This window comes from Pyxicephalus adspersus, chromosome 1 (assembly GCF_032062135.1).
Source record: "Pyxicephalus adspersus chromosome 1, UCB_Pads_2.0, whole genome shotgun sequence".
NCBI lineage: Eukaryota > Metazoa > Chordata > Amphibia > Anura > Pyxicephalidae > Pyxicephalus > Pyxicephalus adspersus.
Window position 1 is genome coordinate 174741906 of NC_092858.1, and position 14362 is coordinate 174756267.

The 14362-nt window shown below is 46.6% G+C and overlaps 2 protein-coding genes across 2 annotated transcripts in view; one reads left to right on the top strand and one right to left on the bottom strand.

The window, feature by feature from the left end:
* The window catches only part of QTRT2 (queuine tRNA-ribosyltransferase accessory subunit 2), a gene marked incomplete in the record, with an annotated part of 10206 nt that extends 9175 nt beyond the window's left edge, over positions 1 to 1031 (bottom strand). Inside the window, 1 exon segment of the mRNA XM_072398420.1 lies at positions 914 to 1031.
* Positions 1032 to 1101: 70 nt separating this feature from the next.
* Positions 1102 to 13907, top strand: CCDC191 (coiled-coil domain containing 191). Its single transcript, XM_072398419.1, has 18 exons — positions 1102 to 1289; positions 1786 to 1824; positions 2515 to 2659; positions 3445 to 3585; positions 4627 to 4799; positions 4906 to 5129; positions 5509 to 5662; positions 6044 to 6234; positions 6472 to 6700; positions 6945 to 7396; positions 8030 to 8142; positions 9529 to 9611; positions 10248 to 10349; positions 10521 to 10664; positions 11515 to 11667; positions 11839 to 11993; positions 12441 to 12612; positions 13348 to 13907. The coding sequence occupies exons 1-17, from the start codon at positions 1197 to 1199 to the stop codon at positions 12592 to 12594; spliced, it is 2745 nt and encodes a 914-aa protein (XP_072254520.1). The 5' UTR covers positions 1102 to 1196; the 3' UTR covers positions 12595 to 12612; positions 13348 to 13907.
* Positions 13908 to 14362: the final 455 nt, after the last annotated feature.

The following is a 14362-nucleotide window of genomic DNA, read 5'->3' on the forward strand; positions in this document are numbered from 1 at the left end:
TTAGGGGTTGCAAATGACAGACAGATAATACAGACAGTGACACAGCAGGAGGAGAGGACCCTGCCCAGAAGAGCTTACAATCCAAGAGGTTTATCTAACAGTTTTCTCTTGCAAAGGACCACAAACACTTAAAGTGGAGCAAAACTTACCTTACATAAAAGGGTAGACAACCTTTTTTTGATCTTTTTTAGGGGAGGGGGGGATTAAAAAAAGAATAAAGCCCCTCCCCTTCTGCCTGATTGCCATGGCAAGACAGGATGGGAGCACAGAGCCTCCCGCGAGATATACGTCATGGTTTCCAGGAGGCTTCTGTCTGCTCATGCCAGGGATCTGAGCGTTTTCTTGCACAGTGAGATCGGATCGCCTTTCCCCCATCTACATCACCCGATCTGTGCCTGCGCAGCGCCAGCTCCGGTGATGTAGGAAGAAGGCTGATGAATGGCAAAGAAGATGGCGGCACCCAGAGCTTCCTCCGCTGGGACTAATGAGGATTTCAGGACCCAACCCAGGAAACCTCCGGAGGGATTGACGGATCTGTGAAGGCGAGTTTCTGCAGGATCTGCTTTAAGGATCCTGCCAGCGAAGCCCACATAATGCAGCTTCCTTTGATGGGTGACAACAATGCTCCTGATGTCAGAGCCAGGTTGTCACTATGATCTAGCTTGCAGTAGGTTATGAAGATTTTGCAATCGGACAGAAGAGGAGGGTCTTTATTCTGTATTGTATTGTATTGTATTGTATTGATAACCTGCCCCTGTGACCTGCAGTGCCTGGGGGAGGGTGCAGGGGGAGGAATGAAGAAGGCTCAGAGAAGGGAGGAAACAAGCAGCCTTTTATACCCAGTACCGGATAAACACGGTATTCCCGTTATGCTGAGTGCCGGGCAGAAGTTTTTTTCCTGAATTACACTCACCTGTAACATGTGCAGCCGGCACGGAAGTCGCCCAATTTCATCATCAGCAACTTCCTCCAATCAGCCCTGAAAACGTCATCATTCACCGCCCGAGATCAGAAAGCTCTACTTCTCCGGGCTCTGTTACCTAGATACAGCAGGACGCTTCCGTTGGGCCGCATGGTATTCTGGGATTAGTAGTCCGGTTCCTATAGACAATGGCGGTGAAAGTCTCAGTGTAGGACTACCAATCCCAGCATCCTCTGCGGTATGGGAGACTGCAGGGAGCTGTACAGAGGGGAGAATGCTTAGCGGAGCCGGGGAGATGAAGGCTGGTCCAGGGGGGCACCGACCTGAGCTTTACCGCTGGAAGAGGCAGACGACGGGGGGTACTAAGGTGAGACCAGAAGAGGGGGATGGGTATAGCTGGGGCCTGTATTACCCCTGGAGCCTGAGATAGTGGGATAGAGTAGGAGCAGCGACCATTGTACATTACTACAGGGGCAACACACAGCCAACGTGACAACACGCAGGGACCGTGACAACACGCAGGGTAAGTGACAACACGTTGCCATTGTGACAACACGCAGGTAGGGAGGGAAATTGTTACAGGTGACAACGCTCCAACAATTGTTCCAGCACACAGGTGGCGGTGACAAAGCTCCATTTGTAGAGCTGGTGACACGTGTGGGCTGCGCTCTCCTCAGCCAGGTGATGACGGTGACACACAGAGGTGACGGCCATGTTATCCAGCCACCAGCCCAGAGTGACAGCATAGAAAAGCAATTGTCAGAAGGTCAAGGTGTTGTCACCATATAACAGGAAGTTGTAGAAGAATCACCAGGGACTGTTATGAAAGCTGCAATGTCACCTGTTCTCTTTTCTATTTACAGCCAGCATTCGACTACAACAATGTGCAGCACTGGATTAAGGTGAGAGGCTGAGGACAAAGATAAAATAAGGGATTATCCCGATGATGGTGAGGAGTCCACAGACCAGCCAAGGATTGCCCAACCCAAGAAACAATCCAGAGACTGGAGGAGAGAGACTATGATGGGTGAACCTGGGTGATGACATTGGCTGGGATGATGTAACTTGCACAGGCATGTGAGAGCACATTAAGTCCCAGCAGAGGAAGCCTGGAATTCTGGGTATTCTGGCAATCAAGCTTTTTACCAGGAGCGATCTGATTGGTAGGGGGGATTATTTCAAGGGGGACATCACCTGACCCCCACTACAGTAATGACCTGCCTGATTGTGGATTCCTAAACATGGACCTTTAGTTCACCCCTACCATTGGGCCTGATTTCTAAAGCCCTCCAAGGCTGGAGAAGAGACACATTCATCAGTGAACCTGGGTGATCCAGCAAAACCTGGAATGAATGTGGTCCAGGATTTACAAATCCATTCCAGGTTTGCAGGATCACTCAGATTCACTGATGAAAGTTTATCCTCTCCTCTTTAACAAAACAGGGCCAATGAGAAGTGATGGGTGAGAGCTGCAGACAGAGTGCAGCTGGCGCCACCTGGTGGATGAATGACTAAGTTTGTGCTCAGTAAAAGTAGTTCAGAAAGTAGTTATTCTCAGATTTGATTCTCGCTGTGTGTTCTGATATCTGCAGAGAGTGGAGCAGGCCTCGGAATTTGCCGTTTCGGAAGTGTTCTCCAATAAAAAGGCAGCTCAGCGCTCGCAGAGAGCTCCACGTCCGGCTCTGGATCTTGAAACCTCCGACCAGCTCCATGATCATGATGATGCTTACACGGAGGGTAAGAAAGGAATATATAAGGTATAGAGAAATAAAATATTAGCTCCAGTGGTGCGGCCAGCTTGGACACAATATGGTATTCTTCTCTGCTGGGCCGGCACAGACAGTAACCACACACTACTAGAGAAGAAGCTGTATTATGTATAAGGATTGCAATCAAATTTAAAATGGATGTAGATGTAAAAGAAAAGCACTGCAAGAAGGTTTGGTGACAGGGATAAATGTAAATGAAGGTAAGGTTGTCCTGTAGCACTATTACCATGAAGGGGGAAGGGACACATGAGTACGGGGAGATGTAGGAGGCTTGCAGCATACTGTGTTCTGTAGTAGAAATGTGTAGCTCTTACCTAATGAGAAATATCGAAGCCAGGCATTAACCAATAGGAAAGCTTCCAGGAGTCACAAGGGAAGGGGTAGGGAAATAATTCTCTTTATTAAACCCTGCTATTACCATATCCTAACCAACGACCTGGCTTGCATTGGTAGTGCATACCGACTGGGAAAGAGAGCAATTAAATGAGCTTATGAGACTCCTGCCACTCTTTTTACTGGCCAATCACAGGCAAGGGGAGGGGCAAGACCTGCAGAGGAGTTACTTGCTACAGCAAAAAAAAAACAAATCTGGTCCTCTGTCTTGCTAGAGAGGAATGCTCTGTGATAGAGCTGTGTAGATCTGAAGAAAATGACAAATCTTACGGCAGGTAAGTATTGAGCTGTTTTTCCAAAAGCTTTCACCATATCATTTTGATGCATATGAGGTGCTTAATCCAGATTCTCTCCCTTCAGCCCAGGAGCTGCTGAGTGAGTGGCTGAGCAATAAACTGAGGCTGGAACTAGCTGATGAAGAAGATGAAGAGCCGGGTAACCTCTCCACCGAGCCCACAAGACCCCCGGCTCCAGAGTTCAGTAAATACAACAGGTTTGATGGTAAGGTTCCCCATCTCTGTACAGGGTGCTATATGCAGTCTTTGTAGAGCAGCGGTCGCCAACCTTTCGGACCTCATGGACCACTAAATTCATAATTTTAAATCCCGCAGACCAATAATATGAAATAAAAAGATAAATACATTTGTAAAATAATGATCTTCCTAATGGTGCTGACAAGGACTGTGGCGGCTCTGATTCATTGATCAGCTCACTGTTAGGTGAAGTATTACTTTTGTTACTATTATCATTAGTTGCGTTATCTTTGGTATTACTGAAGAAAGGTAAAATATTTGTTTGCTTTTTCTCACTCAATATGGGTTTATTTCATTTAAATCTTTGACCAAAGAAGAAATGATAGTTATCAGTCAAACTATTTGATGCCAATATAATTAGTCTTAGAAAATACACAGGTAAGGTCATATTTATCTAAAAGAACATCTGAGAAATAAACAAATATAATAAAACAATCGGATGAGAATGGGTATTGGCGGAGCGGGGTGATTGTTGTAATGGTGGAAACAATACTGAAGCGTACGGCTCGACAGCGGTTGCCTCATACAACTTATAACTACACTGACGTCACGCAGCGCCTCTCTTGTTTTTCCAACTCTAGTACAGTTTCTTAATTTAGTGCAATATAAAAGCCAAAATTGTCATTCAGAATATAAGAATTTATTAGAATATTATTTTTGTTTTATTATTAATAAAACATAAATAGTGCAAATAATGTCCAAATTTTCTTGCGAACCACCAGTGGTCCACAGGCCACCAGTTGGTGACTGCTGCTGTAGAGGACTGTATCTGCAGAAAGCAGTATGGAACCTGCAATCTCCTCTTTGTTCATTGCAGCTGAGGCTAGTCCCTGATTGGAGGAGAGGCATGTCATATGACTTCACAGAGCACATGACTGGGATCCTCTCCTGGCTTTTTACATTTTTGTATTTCCTTTCATAAATCCAGAAGATATTAAATGCAAAGCATGTTAATATATTTCTTTTATGGACCCCTAAACGTCTCTGCTGTGCTCACTTCTTCCCGCAGAACTCTACCAGTATCTGGAGCATGAGACCGAGGACACCCAGGACTTCCTGCAGAAGCTGCTCCAGAAAGAAGTGGTGGATTCTGGAATACTTGAGAACCTCCGGAGTGAGGAGGGGGAGAGGAAGACCAAGCAGAGGGACCCCCGGGTGACCATGGAAGTGAGACACCAGCAGGTGAGGGACTCACGGGGTCATTATTAGGGCTGATGGGGTCTTATTGGCTCCGAGGTCATTCATTGGCTCACAGACACGTTGTAACAATGTCACATGAACTGCGCAGGTGAAGGAGAATCGGGCTCGGAGGCAGAAGGAGCTGGAGAAGCAGAAACAGGTGAGGGCCATGAAGAAAGCTGCTATGGCTGAGGCTCAGCTGCTGGTCCAGGAGGATAGCAAAAAGAAAGCTTTGAAGGCCAAGAAAGAGGTGGAGGAGATCCAGAGAGAGGTGGTGAAACTGCGCAAAGAGATGAACGAACGCAAAAGAGTCATGGAGGAGGCCAGGAAACTGTAAGAACCCTGCAATGTATTTTATAAGAAGGGCGGGAGCAGTTTTATTTCTGCCCAGAGCTCTATTGAAATGTAACAGTGCAGCCTCAAATCTGGTTGTGCTGTTATTCACTTGTTGTCCCTTCCTGTCTTTTAGTGCAGCCTATAGGAGTCTCAATAATGAAATCAGTTGATGTAAACAGATGCCTTTGTATTACCTCATGCTTTGTATTACCTCATTATGTCATATTGTAATGCACACTCAGGTGACGGTGCGTGATCTTACCGTACGGCCAAACCATAGGTTACCCCACCACAAGTCCTCATGTGCTCTAATGTAATCCTTATGCTGGATATGATGTGTATCCGCCTTCTATAAATTTGTTGTGTTTGTGTGCAGGGAGTGGATGAGACAGCAGCAGGAGAATAGGAGGATGCAGGAGACGGTCCTCATACAGCCAGGGATCCAGGATTTGGAGTCTGAGAGAAGGACACAGGAGAGACAAACCAAGATCCAGGAGCTGCTCAGCCAGGTTTATGCTGAAAATCACAAGGTGAGATCAGTATTGGGTCATTTCAATGTTTGGGGTCAGTTTAGGTTTGTATTGCACTCATTTTATACCCCACCTCTCAAGCTGAGGGAGATTGTGTTGTTTGTACAGTAGCTATATCAGTCCTGGGTGCCAAAAAGAGACAAAGCAGAGGACCTGGCTGTAAAACTGACAGCTGTGTGGATTACACTGGTAGGGCAGAGTCCTGCTGTGGCTGTCAGGAGCTCTGTGTGACTCTGCTGTCAGTTTTCCAGCCAGTTTACTGACAGCTATCTCATCCAAAGTACAGACTGCAGGGGAGGCTTCTACCCCAGCTGTGTCCCAGCCTAACCAGAGCACCTCGGTACTGATCCAGTGGACCTCTGACCTCTCCTCTTTTTCCAGTGCTTACAGAAGTATTTCTCTGCCTGGTATAAGCTGGTACTGGAGCGCCGGGTCAAGATAGGCAAGGCTCGAGCTCTGGCAGACTGGAAGCTTCAGCTGAGGACATTCCGTGGATGGAGGCAACTCGTGTGGTCACAAAAGCTGGAAAGAGAGACCGAAAAAATAGAAACCGAGCTCCGAGATCAAAACAGGTATGTGACAGTAGCAATGGACCCCCCTCTCATAAGCACCTTTCTTGCTCTCCTTCCTTCTTTGCGTTGGCTACTGCTAGATAGGTGACCTCTAGTGATCGGGTTTGGAGGGGCAATTGCTAGGCCTGGGCACTCCCATGTCATTGTAGTTATGAACTATCGATAGTTCACAAATCACTAACAACCTTAGATTGTACTGAGCTCTTCTGATTTCCATCTTACCTGTCTTCTCTCAAGGAAACAGCAGGTGGCAGTAGAGAGCTACAACAAACGCCTCTTGCGTCACTGCCTGATAGAGTGGCAGCTCTGGTGCCAAGCAGAGAAGGAGAAGAGGGAGCTGGAAGCTCGAAAGGAGGAGACGAGGAGGAAAATGGCAGCTTTATTAGAAGCAGCCTCCTCCATTGGGATCCACAAGCAGAACGGTACAGAGGTGACTGTCAAGAGCCCAGAAACCGTGAAACAAAAGGTGATCTTCCCTTCTGTAATACAGATTTAGGTTGATGGATTGAAGTAGAACTGTAGTTACCTCTCATGTCACTTTTAACTATTACAAAACAAAAAAGCAACAAAAGCATTACAAACCTCCTAGTAGTAGTAATCCAATAAATACGCATGCATTGAGCTGAGTTGCCATAATGCCTTGGCATTCTATCCTGAATGTGATCTCATGACATGTGATACAATTCTTCTTCTTTCCTATTGGATGTCAGGTTGAAGAAGACAACAGTACAATCAGTGGCGGTCAGACACCGGTCCCCTATAAAGGTTCCCCGGTACCAATGACTCCTAAACACGCCTGGCAGGTGACAAAGCAGCATGCAGCTCTCACCTCCGATGAGCTGAACCAGCAGCAGCTGCAGCCCAGCAGCACCCCTCACACGAAGGCCCACCAGAGGAAAGGCCCCCCCTATGGTGAGAACTTTGAGAACCGGAATCAGTTCCAGCAGCAGCTGATCGAGCAGCAGAAACAGCAGCTCAAGGAGCAGAAAGAGATGATACAGGAACTGATCGAGAACCAGAGACTGATGTATGCCAGAGAGGAAGCCAAGAACGCCAGCGCCATGACTGCACAGATGTTGGCTCGTGTTCCCACAACAAAAGTGACACCACACAGGAGAGAAAGTGGCCCAATGCCTGAAGCAAAACAAGTGGCACCTCGAAGGTATTACTAATTATAAGTCCTATAGTGTAAATAACTTTACAACCAACTCCAGGCATTTTCTTTTCTTTTTATTACATAGATAATTTGCTGGGGTTCAGAATTGACAAGCAGCTCTGGCTGAAGCACCTCTTCTCTTGCAGTGATTTAGTTTCACCGCTAGATGTCCTCAGTCTCCTAAGTTGATTGATGCTCTGCATTATTCAACCTGTAAGACTGAAGTCATGGCCCCCCCCCTGAGGAGGCTTCACCACCACGTGCTGCACTGTAATGATGCAGCGATGGGCCCTTGTTAATACAACATCCCTTCCTGTCCACTGTAATATATGACTGACCAGATGGGTGAAGTACCTGTTCCCCTCCCATGCAATGGTTTCTTCTTCCTACTTGTATGTCCTGTAGTGACGGGTGAGCTATTATGAGGTGTAACAGGAGAAATGATTATTCTATTCATCTGCAGGTGGAATATCAGAGTTCAGATTTAAATATCTCATGTGTAAGGGTACACACACCCAGCAGAGGGAATCATGGGAAGTCCCTGTGATGACTGCAGTGATATATATGACACTCTGGGCCTCCAGATCTTTAGATATTTTTGCTTTTCCTATTTATTTATTTATTTTTGTGTCTTCTCAGATTATCATTTTCTTCTTCTCAATCCGATGGCCCAAAGGGAAGCCCAGGGCAGAGCTTGGTGTCCACCACACGGAGAGTCAGCACCTGCTCCACCCCGCACCCCACTGTAAAAGGTGAGCAGGAGAATGGAAAGAAGAATTGGCTGTGAGATGTCTGTGATGAGGGCGAGGTGTTGTCATTCTGACGGGTCCTCCGTAGAAAGGAAGATAGGTTGGGCTTTAGGTTTAACGAGTCTTAAATTCAAAGTCTGTGTGTTTCTCGAGGCAGCCAATCAGATTACACTGCCTGAGCTTAGGCTTCACAACAGGCATGCCAGCTTCTGGTGTACTTGCAGGGAGGACCAGATCTTATCAGAGGTCAGCACACTTATAGAGATTTATTTAAAACTGCTATACTATCAGACATTCTTCACTACCCAACCACCGACCTGACCGTCCAATCACACAACCACCTCTAATTGCAGCATCTGCAGCCTCTCTTTGTAGTTCTCTTAATTGGCTTTAATTTCACCTTAGAATCAAATTCATCTCCTATGCTTTGCCTTCAAACCACTGCACAGTTCTTGTCCCACTTACCTTTCTGTCCTGATAGAAAATTCCCCCCTAGCCCGCTCTCTTCGCTCCTCCCATGACCTACTAATGACTTCCTCACTCATACCCTCCTCACACGCACGGCTCCAAGACTTTTCTACAGCTGCCCCGACTCTCTGGAATAGTCTTCCTCGTCCTATTCCGCTTGCTCCTACTTTCTGCTCATTTAAAAGAGCTCTCAAAACCCAACGCTTCAACCTCACCTACCCATCTTCTGTCTCCTAAACGGTCACTACTCCCCCCACCATTTCATATCCCCTTCTATTGTGTGATACTTCTCCGTCTCTTAGATTGCTCTTTGGGGCAGGGTCCTCTCCTCCTCCTGTGTGAATGTCTGTATCTGTCTGTCCTCTGCAACCCCTACTTAATGTAGTGTAATATGTTGGCGCTATATAAATCCTGGTTAAATGGTACTTAATAGTCCCGAGTCTAAGGTCCTGACAGTAACGGCATCCCTCATTGGATGCCCAAGGTGATGGCTGGGTAATGAGGATGCTTCCTATTGGCTGTACAGCAAAGGGTTTTCTCACATTTCCGAAGACAGCACAATGTGAAAACATCACCAAGACAAGAGCAGAATGGTGCGTACAGAGATTGCATTTCTGGGTGACGACTCTGTATAAATGGTGCCTGCAGGGGAGATGATCCCAATGAAATCTGTGGGGGATCTAATGCACACTCAGGATGTTACCTTTGCAGCAGTCCGGAATGGTTATTATGGCGCTGATGGGAGGTTGGTAGAGGTGAGGGGGCAGAAGGAAAAGTAAACTTGGAGAACCATGGCAGACAGCATGCACAGATCTCTGACCTCTCTGTAGGTGGCGCTGTAAGTTGTCAGTACTGACTGCTATTAATAAAGAAGATTTGCAGGTTGTGGGGCCATCACTGGTTTCTTTCCATGTATTGCAGCCATGGAGGAGAGGGCAGCCCAGCGAGCGGAGAGGAAGAGATTGCTGGAGGAGATGAAGAGGAAACGAGAGGAAGAAAAGTTGGTGAGTCCTGTATGCAGTTTCATTGTCATTGGCTATTCCTTGCGTGCACTGGAGGGGTAAAAAAACCACAGTCCCCGGCCTAAATTGAGAGGAGCGCCACCACCCCAGGGCACACCTAGATCAGGTGATATAAGCACTGTGCTAATAAGGTTATCCAGCTATAAGAGGTACAATTCTAGACCGGCTTCCTGCCATGGCAAACAATATATAATTGTACCAGCAAACCACTGTGTCTGTGCTTCCATTTTACCTCTGGGCACCTTACTGACTCGTTTCAAGCAATGCCCAAAACAAGGACCCCTGACCCTAAAGGTGGGATGCCACTATACCCCCTCTATGAGTTTTCACTTGGCACTGCAAAAAAATAAGCAAACACAAATTTACAGGTGGCGCAGAATGGACTTTAAAAGATATATTGAAGAAATTGTATCCTTTGGGTCATTGGTGAGTAAATCTGACATTCACTAAAACATTCCCTGGTGGAATATCTTCCAGGTCGATGTATTATAATGGCTGTAATTGAAGATTCTCCACCCATGGGAATGTTTTAGTGAATTTCAGGTTCACTGCTTTATAATTAGACCCTCCTGTGTACTAGGAAGTATTGTGAGTTGCTGTGACTGTAATTCCTTGTAGGCCCAGATGAGGGCAGCAGAGGAGCAGCGAGCACAGATGGAGGCTGCGGAGAGGGAAGCAGAGCTGCAGAGGAAGCGGGAGGAGAGGAGGCAGCAGAAGTTGGTATGATTGGCTTCAGTCTGATGTATTTTATATAAATCAGTGAGTGATGTTACATTCCAAAAAACTCCTTTAAGTAGGAGAGCTTAGCTGCCATATGTGTCCACGTGTGTGCCCATGTGTGCCCGCCCTTACCTGCAGAAAATTTGTTTATTCCATTTTCTGATTTACCAGAAAGAGGAGGAGAAGCAGAAACGCCTGCAGAGAGAGAAGGAGCTCCAGGAGGTGGCGCTGTCACATTACAAGATGGCGCTGCTGAGGTCCCACGGCCTGGACCCCTGGAGGAGACTGATGGCACAGAGCCGACACAACATGGAGGTAAGTACACGGCTGCCAGGCTCAGCAGCCGCTCATATGGGCGCATTGATATATTCAAGGCCCCAGAATACTTTCAGGATTAGATCCTGGTAGATCATGGCACGTTACCACCGGGGCTTTAATATTATACAGAGGCCGTGCCAAGCTGAAAGCTGTCACCATGGCAGCACTGGTGGGTTAGGTTAAGAGGGGGCATTTAAGCCTGGCAGGGTTGGGAGATTAGTTGGAGGAGATTGTGAAATGTTAGGAGTTCAGATTGTGGGAAGTTTTTCTTGACATGTGACACATCACATGACTCCCCTTGGTGCAGGCGGGTCACCCTGGCCCTAGTGGGGGTGTAGTTTGCAGGAGTTGGAATAATGTCACCATGGCTGTGCTAGAATGGGAGGTTTTGTAAGATTGAGGCTTGTCACTATCCCAGTGTTGGGAGGCTAAAACATGTGGCTATGGAAGTGCTGGGGTAGTTGTTGGTTGCTAAGAAGTGTCAGCATCGTGTTATTGGGAGGTTGTGATACATTGAGAGACATCGCCATGAAAATACTAGGAGGTTAGGTTGTGGAAGGTTGAGAGATGTCACCATGAAAATACTAGGAGGTTAGGTTGTGGAAGGTTGAGAGATGTCACCATGTCAGTAGGAGGAGGTTGGGGTATGGGAGGTTAGGATGTGTGATTGTGGCTGCTATGGAAGGTTAGATTATAAAAGATTGATGCACTATAAGCACTGGCTATGGGTAGGGTAGGGTAGGGTATGGGTAGTGCCCAACGTTATAAACAGAGACTGATATTTTCTGAGCTATACAAATATTTCATACAGATAATTAATTTTGTGTTTTATTATCCCTGTGCTCAGCGGGCAGAGACTCATCACCATGCCACCCTCCTGAGGGGCACTCTGTGGGCCTGGGCACTCGCTGTCAGAGAGATGGCTGCTAAGAAGAGGGAGCGGGCAGAGCAGCTGTGGGCTACAATTCTGTTACGGAGGAGCTTTCGCAGCTGGGTGAAGGTGAGTCCAGGGGCCACCAATGGGTATTTTGAATATCCATTGGTGGCCCATTGAGGGGGTGTATAAGGCTGGGCACTAAGGCTGCTCAGCTCCTATGGGCGACATAACTCTACCAGACTCTGAGTCGGTGAGGATGACCCCGGGGTAATGTCTGTCTGTCCTCTCTTTCAGTACAAGGATTACCTGTCCGTCCAGGAGGACAGGGCACAGCGGCGCTATAACGCCAATCTGCGGAGAAAGACGTTTATTGTCTGGCTGGACCTGACGCAGGAGGAAAGGATCGCCATGTGGGAGAAGCAGAGAGCAGCGGCTGAGCACAGCCAGAGGTGGGCAGTTATCTGTACTTCCCATAGAGATCAGTGCACCTATAGCAGTATATATCATGTGACCTATATACTGGGAGCATGACTGGCAAGATGGGGGACCTCATAGAGGTTGGTAAACTGGATCTGGTCCTTCCCCAGTCTGTGATTGGACATTAAAAGGAGAAACTTCAGATCGGGGAGCTTATATCTGTCTCACTGCTCTTTCCTCCTATCACCGTGCCCCTAGTTAGCACATGAGCACTACAATACTAAGATGTACTTACCTGCAACAACTGACATGGAATGGGGAGGTTTGATCTTTATGTATATGGCCATCTTAAAATCTGCAATCTGATTGGTAACCATGGGTCATACCAGTTCCTTCAGACCCTTCTCAATTGTCTGTACCCCCCTCCCAGCAGTGATGGTTTATCCCGCGCTGACGACGTCTCCTTCTTCCCATTGCAGGAGGATTCTCAGCTCGGTGTTCAGGACATGGAGACAATTCCCCAAATATATGAAAGAGCTGAAACTGAAAGAAGAGAGGCTGGAAGGTCTCAGGAAGAGGGTGGCCGAGATCCTCCCTGACTTCCTGCCGGGAGGCCACGCCCCCAATACATAACCCCTCCTACTCCATCAGGTATGATCCACAGAACTGGGACTGGCTCCCCAACTTTTACCCTTTTTTTATTGGATGTGTTTAGAGTTGGATTTCAGAAAAGTTTGACGTTTATTTGAGACTTTTTATTGGCTAAAATAAATCCAACCTGCAGCCTACCTGCTCCATTTCTTGGCTGGAGGACATCCAACATCATCTAGCCCCTCCCTCCTCAGAGGTCCATGGCCCGCCCCTTTTGTTCACTGGCTCCAATTCTGGAGGTTTAGCATCATGTGGGCGGTCTGCATGCCCAGGAACACCACTCCCCCAGACTAACATCCACCTATCAAGGCATTTTGATATTTGCATAGCTCCTCCCATGAGACAGCCCACTGCTTGTATCAGGGCTAGGGGTCTCCTGCCGTCCCCTCCCACCAGCCATGCATTGCATAGAGAAGCACAGAGAAAGTCCAAAATAATATGAAATGGAAAAAGAAAGAAAGGTTTTTTTATTATTAATAACTGATGGGACCCAGGAGGGCAAAATAGAAGCAAATTAAACATGAGATTGTGCAGCTTTGAGCATTTTCTTAGGCTACCCATGAAGTGTTGAAAGCCTTTAAAGCCATCAAAGAGGAAACTTTCATTTTCAATAATTTCAGATGGCCGATTAGGTTGTCACCTAAATTCCAAACGTATCTTTTTAGGTTAGATTTTATTGTTAGCTTAGGTTTTTATTGTTGTGTCCCCATACGGAGATTTTCTTGTTTGTCCCAGGGACCAGAGGGACTCCGACTGGAAGATCTTAAAGTTGTTGTCAGCAGCACAAGAACTGGGACAAATGATGGTGATAACTGACAAATCTGGAACCTTCAATTCCTCTCACTTCCTGTGGTGTCACCTGTTACAGTTACAACTGTCAGACCAAACCTAGGACTTCCTTTTACTTTCTACAAGAAAGGGAAACTACTGCAATGGGGCACAGATCCCAAAAATTGGGGTGCAACCCCTCCCTACTCCATCCATCATCATATCAAACCATCGCAAACCCCTCCACGGCTTGTCCAATGGACCCCCCTTCCTGTATTTCGGGGACAATCCTGGCTTTCTATTGGCCGCATTGTTCTGTAAAACTGATTTTCATATTTTATGGAATCTGTAGAGATCATTTATTGCATTTTTGTCTATTTTGACCAAAACATTTTTTTACTGTAAATAATTTTTAATCTATAATTTGTCCTTTGTAAAATGTTTCTTCTATAAAATGGGAACAAGTTGTTTTTGTTTCTTCATTATTGAACCATTTTTGCTACGAAATAAAACAAAGTTTAACAAAATCTCTAGAGGATGAAATTCTGACTGATTGGGGTTATATTGGGTTAAATTGGAGTTATCTAAGGTTAATAATGGGTTGAATAGGAACATCACCATGGCCCTTTAAGTCCTTCCCACTATCCCCAATTGCCAGGATCATTATTTTCCTTTTCACAGGACTGAAAAAACCTCTAATGGGTTTCAGTCAGATGTCTCCAAAATTACCACCTCTGGTAAGCCTATTGCCTTACAAAAACAATGCCTGGACAGCTCTGTGATCTGATTGGCCACAGGTATGGAAATGAAAATTTCTGCTGAGACGCTACATGTAGTACCAGCAGCTGACCATAGGAGGGCAGCAGTTCCAATGTCAAATCATTAGAGGCTGATCCATTCAGAACCAGCGTTGCAGTTGGGGTGCCAACCACCAGGAGTCGCCCTCATCCCACCAACACCCCAAACCGGGCGATATTCTTAG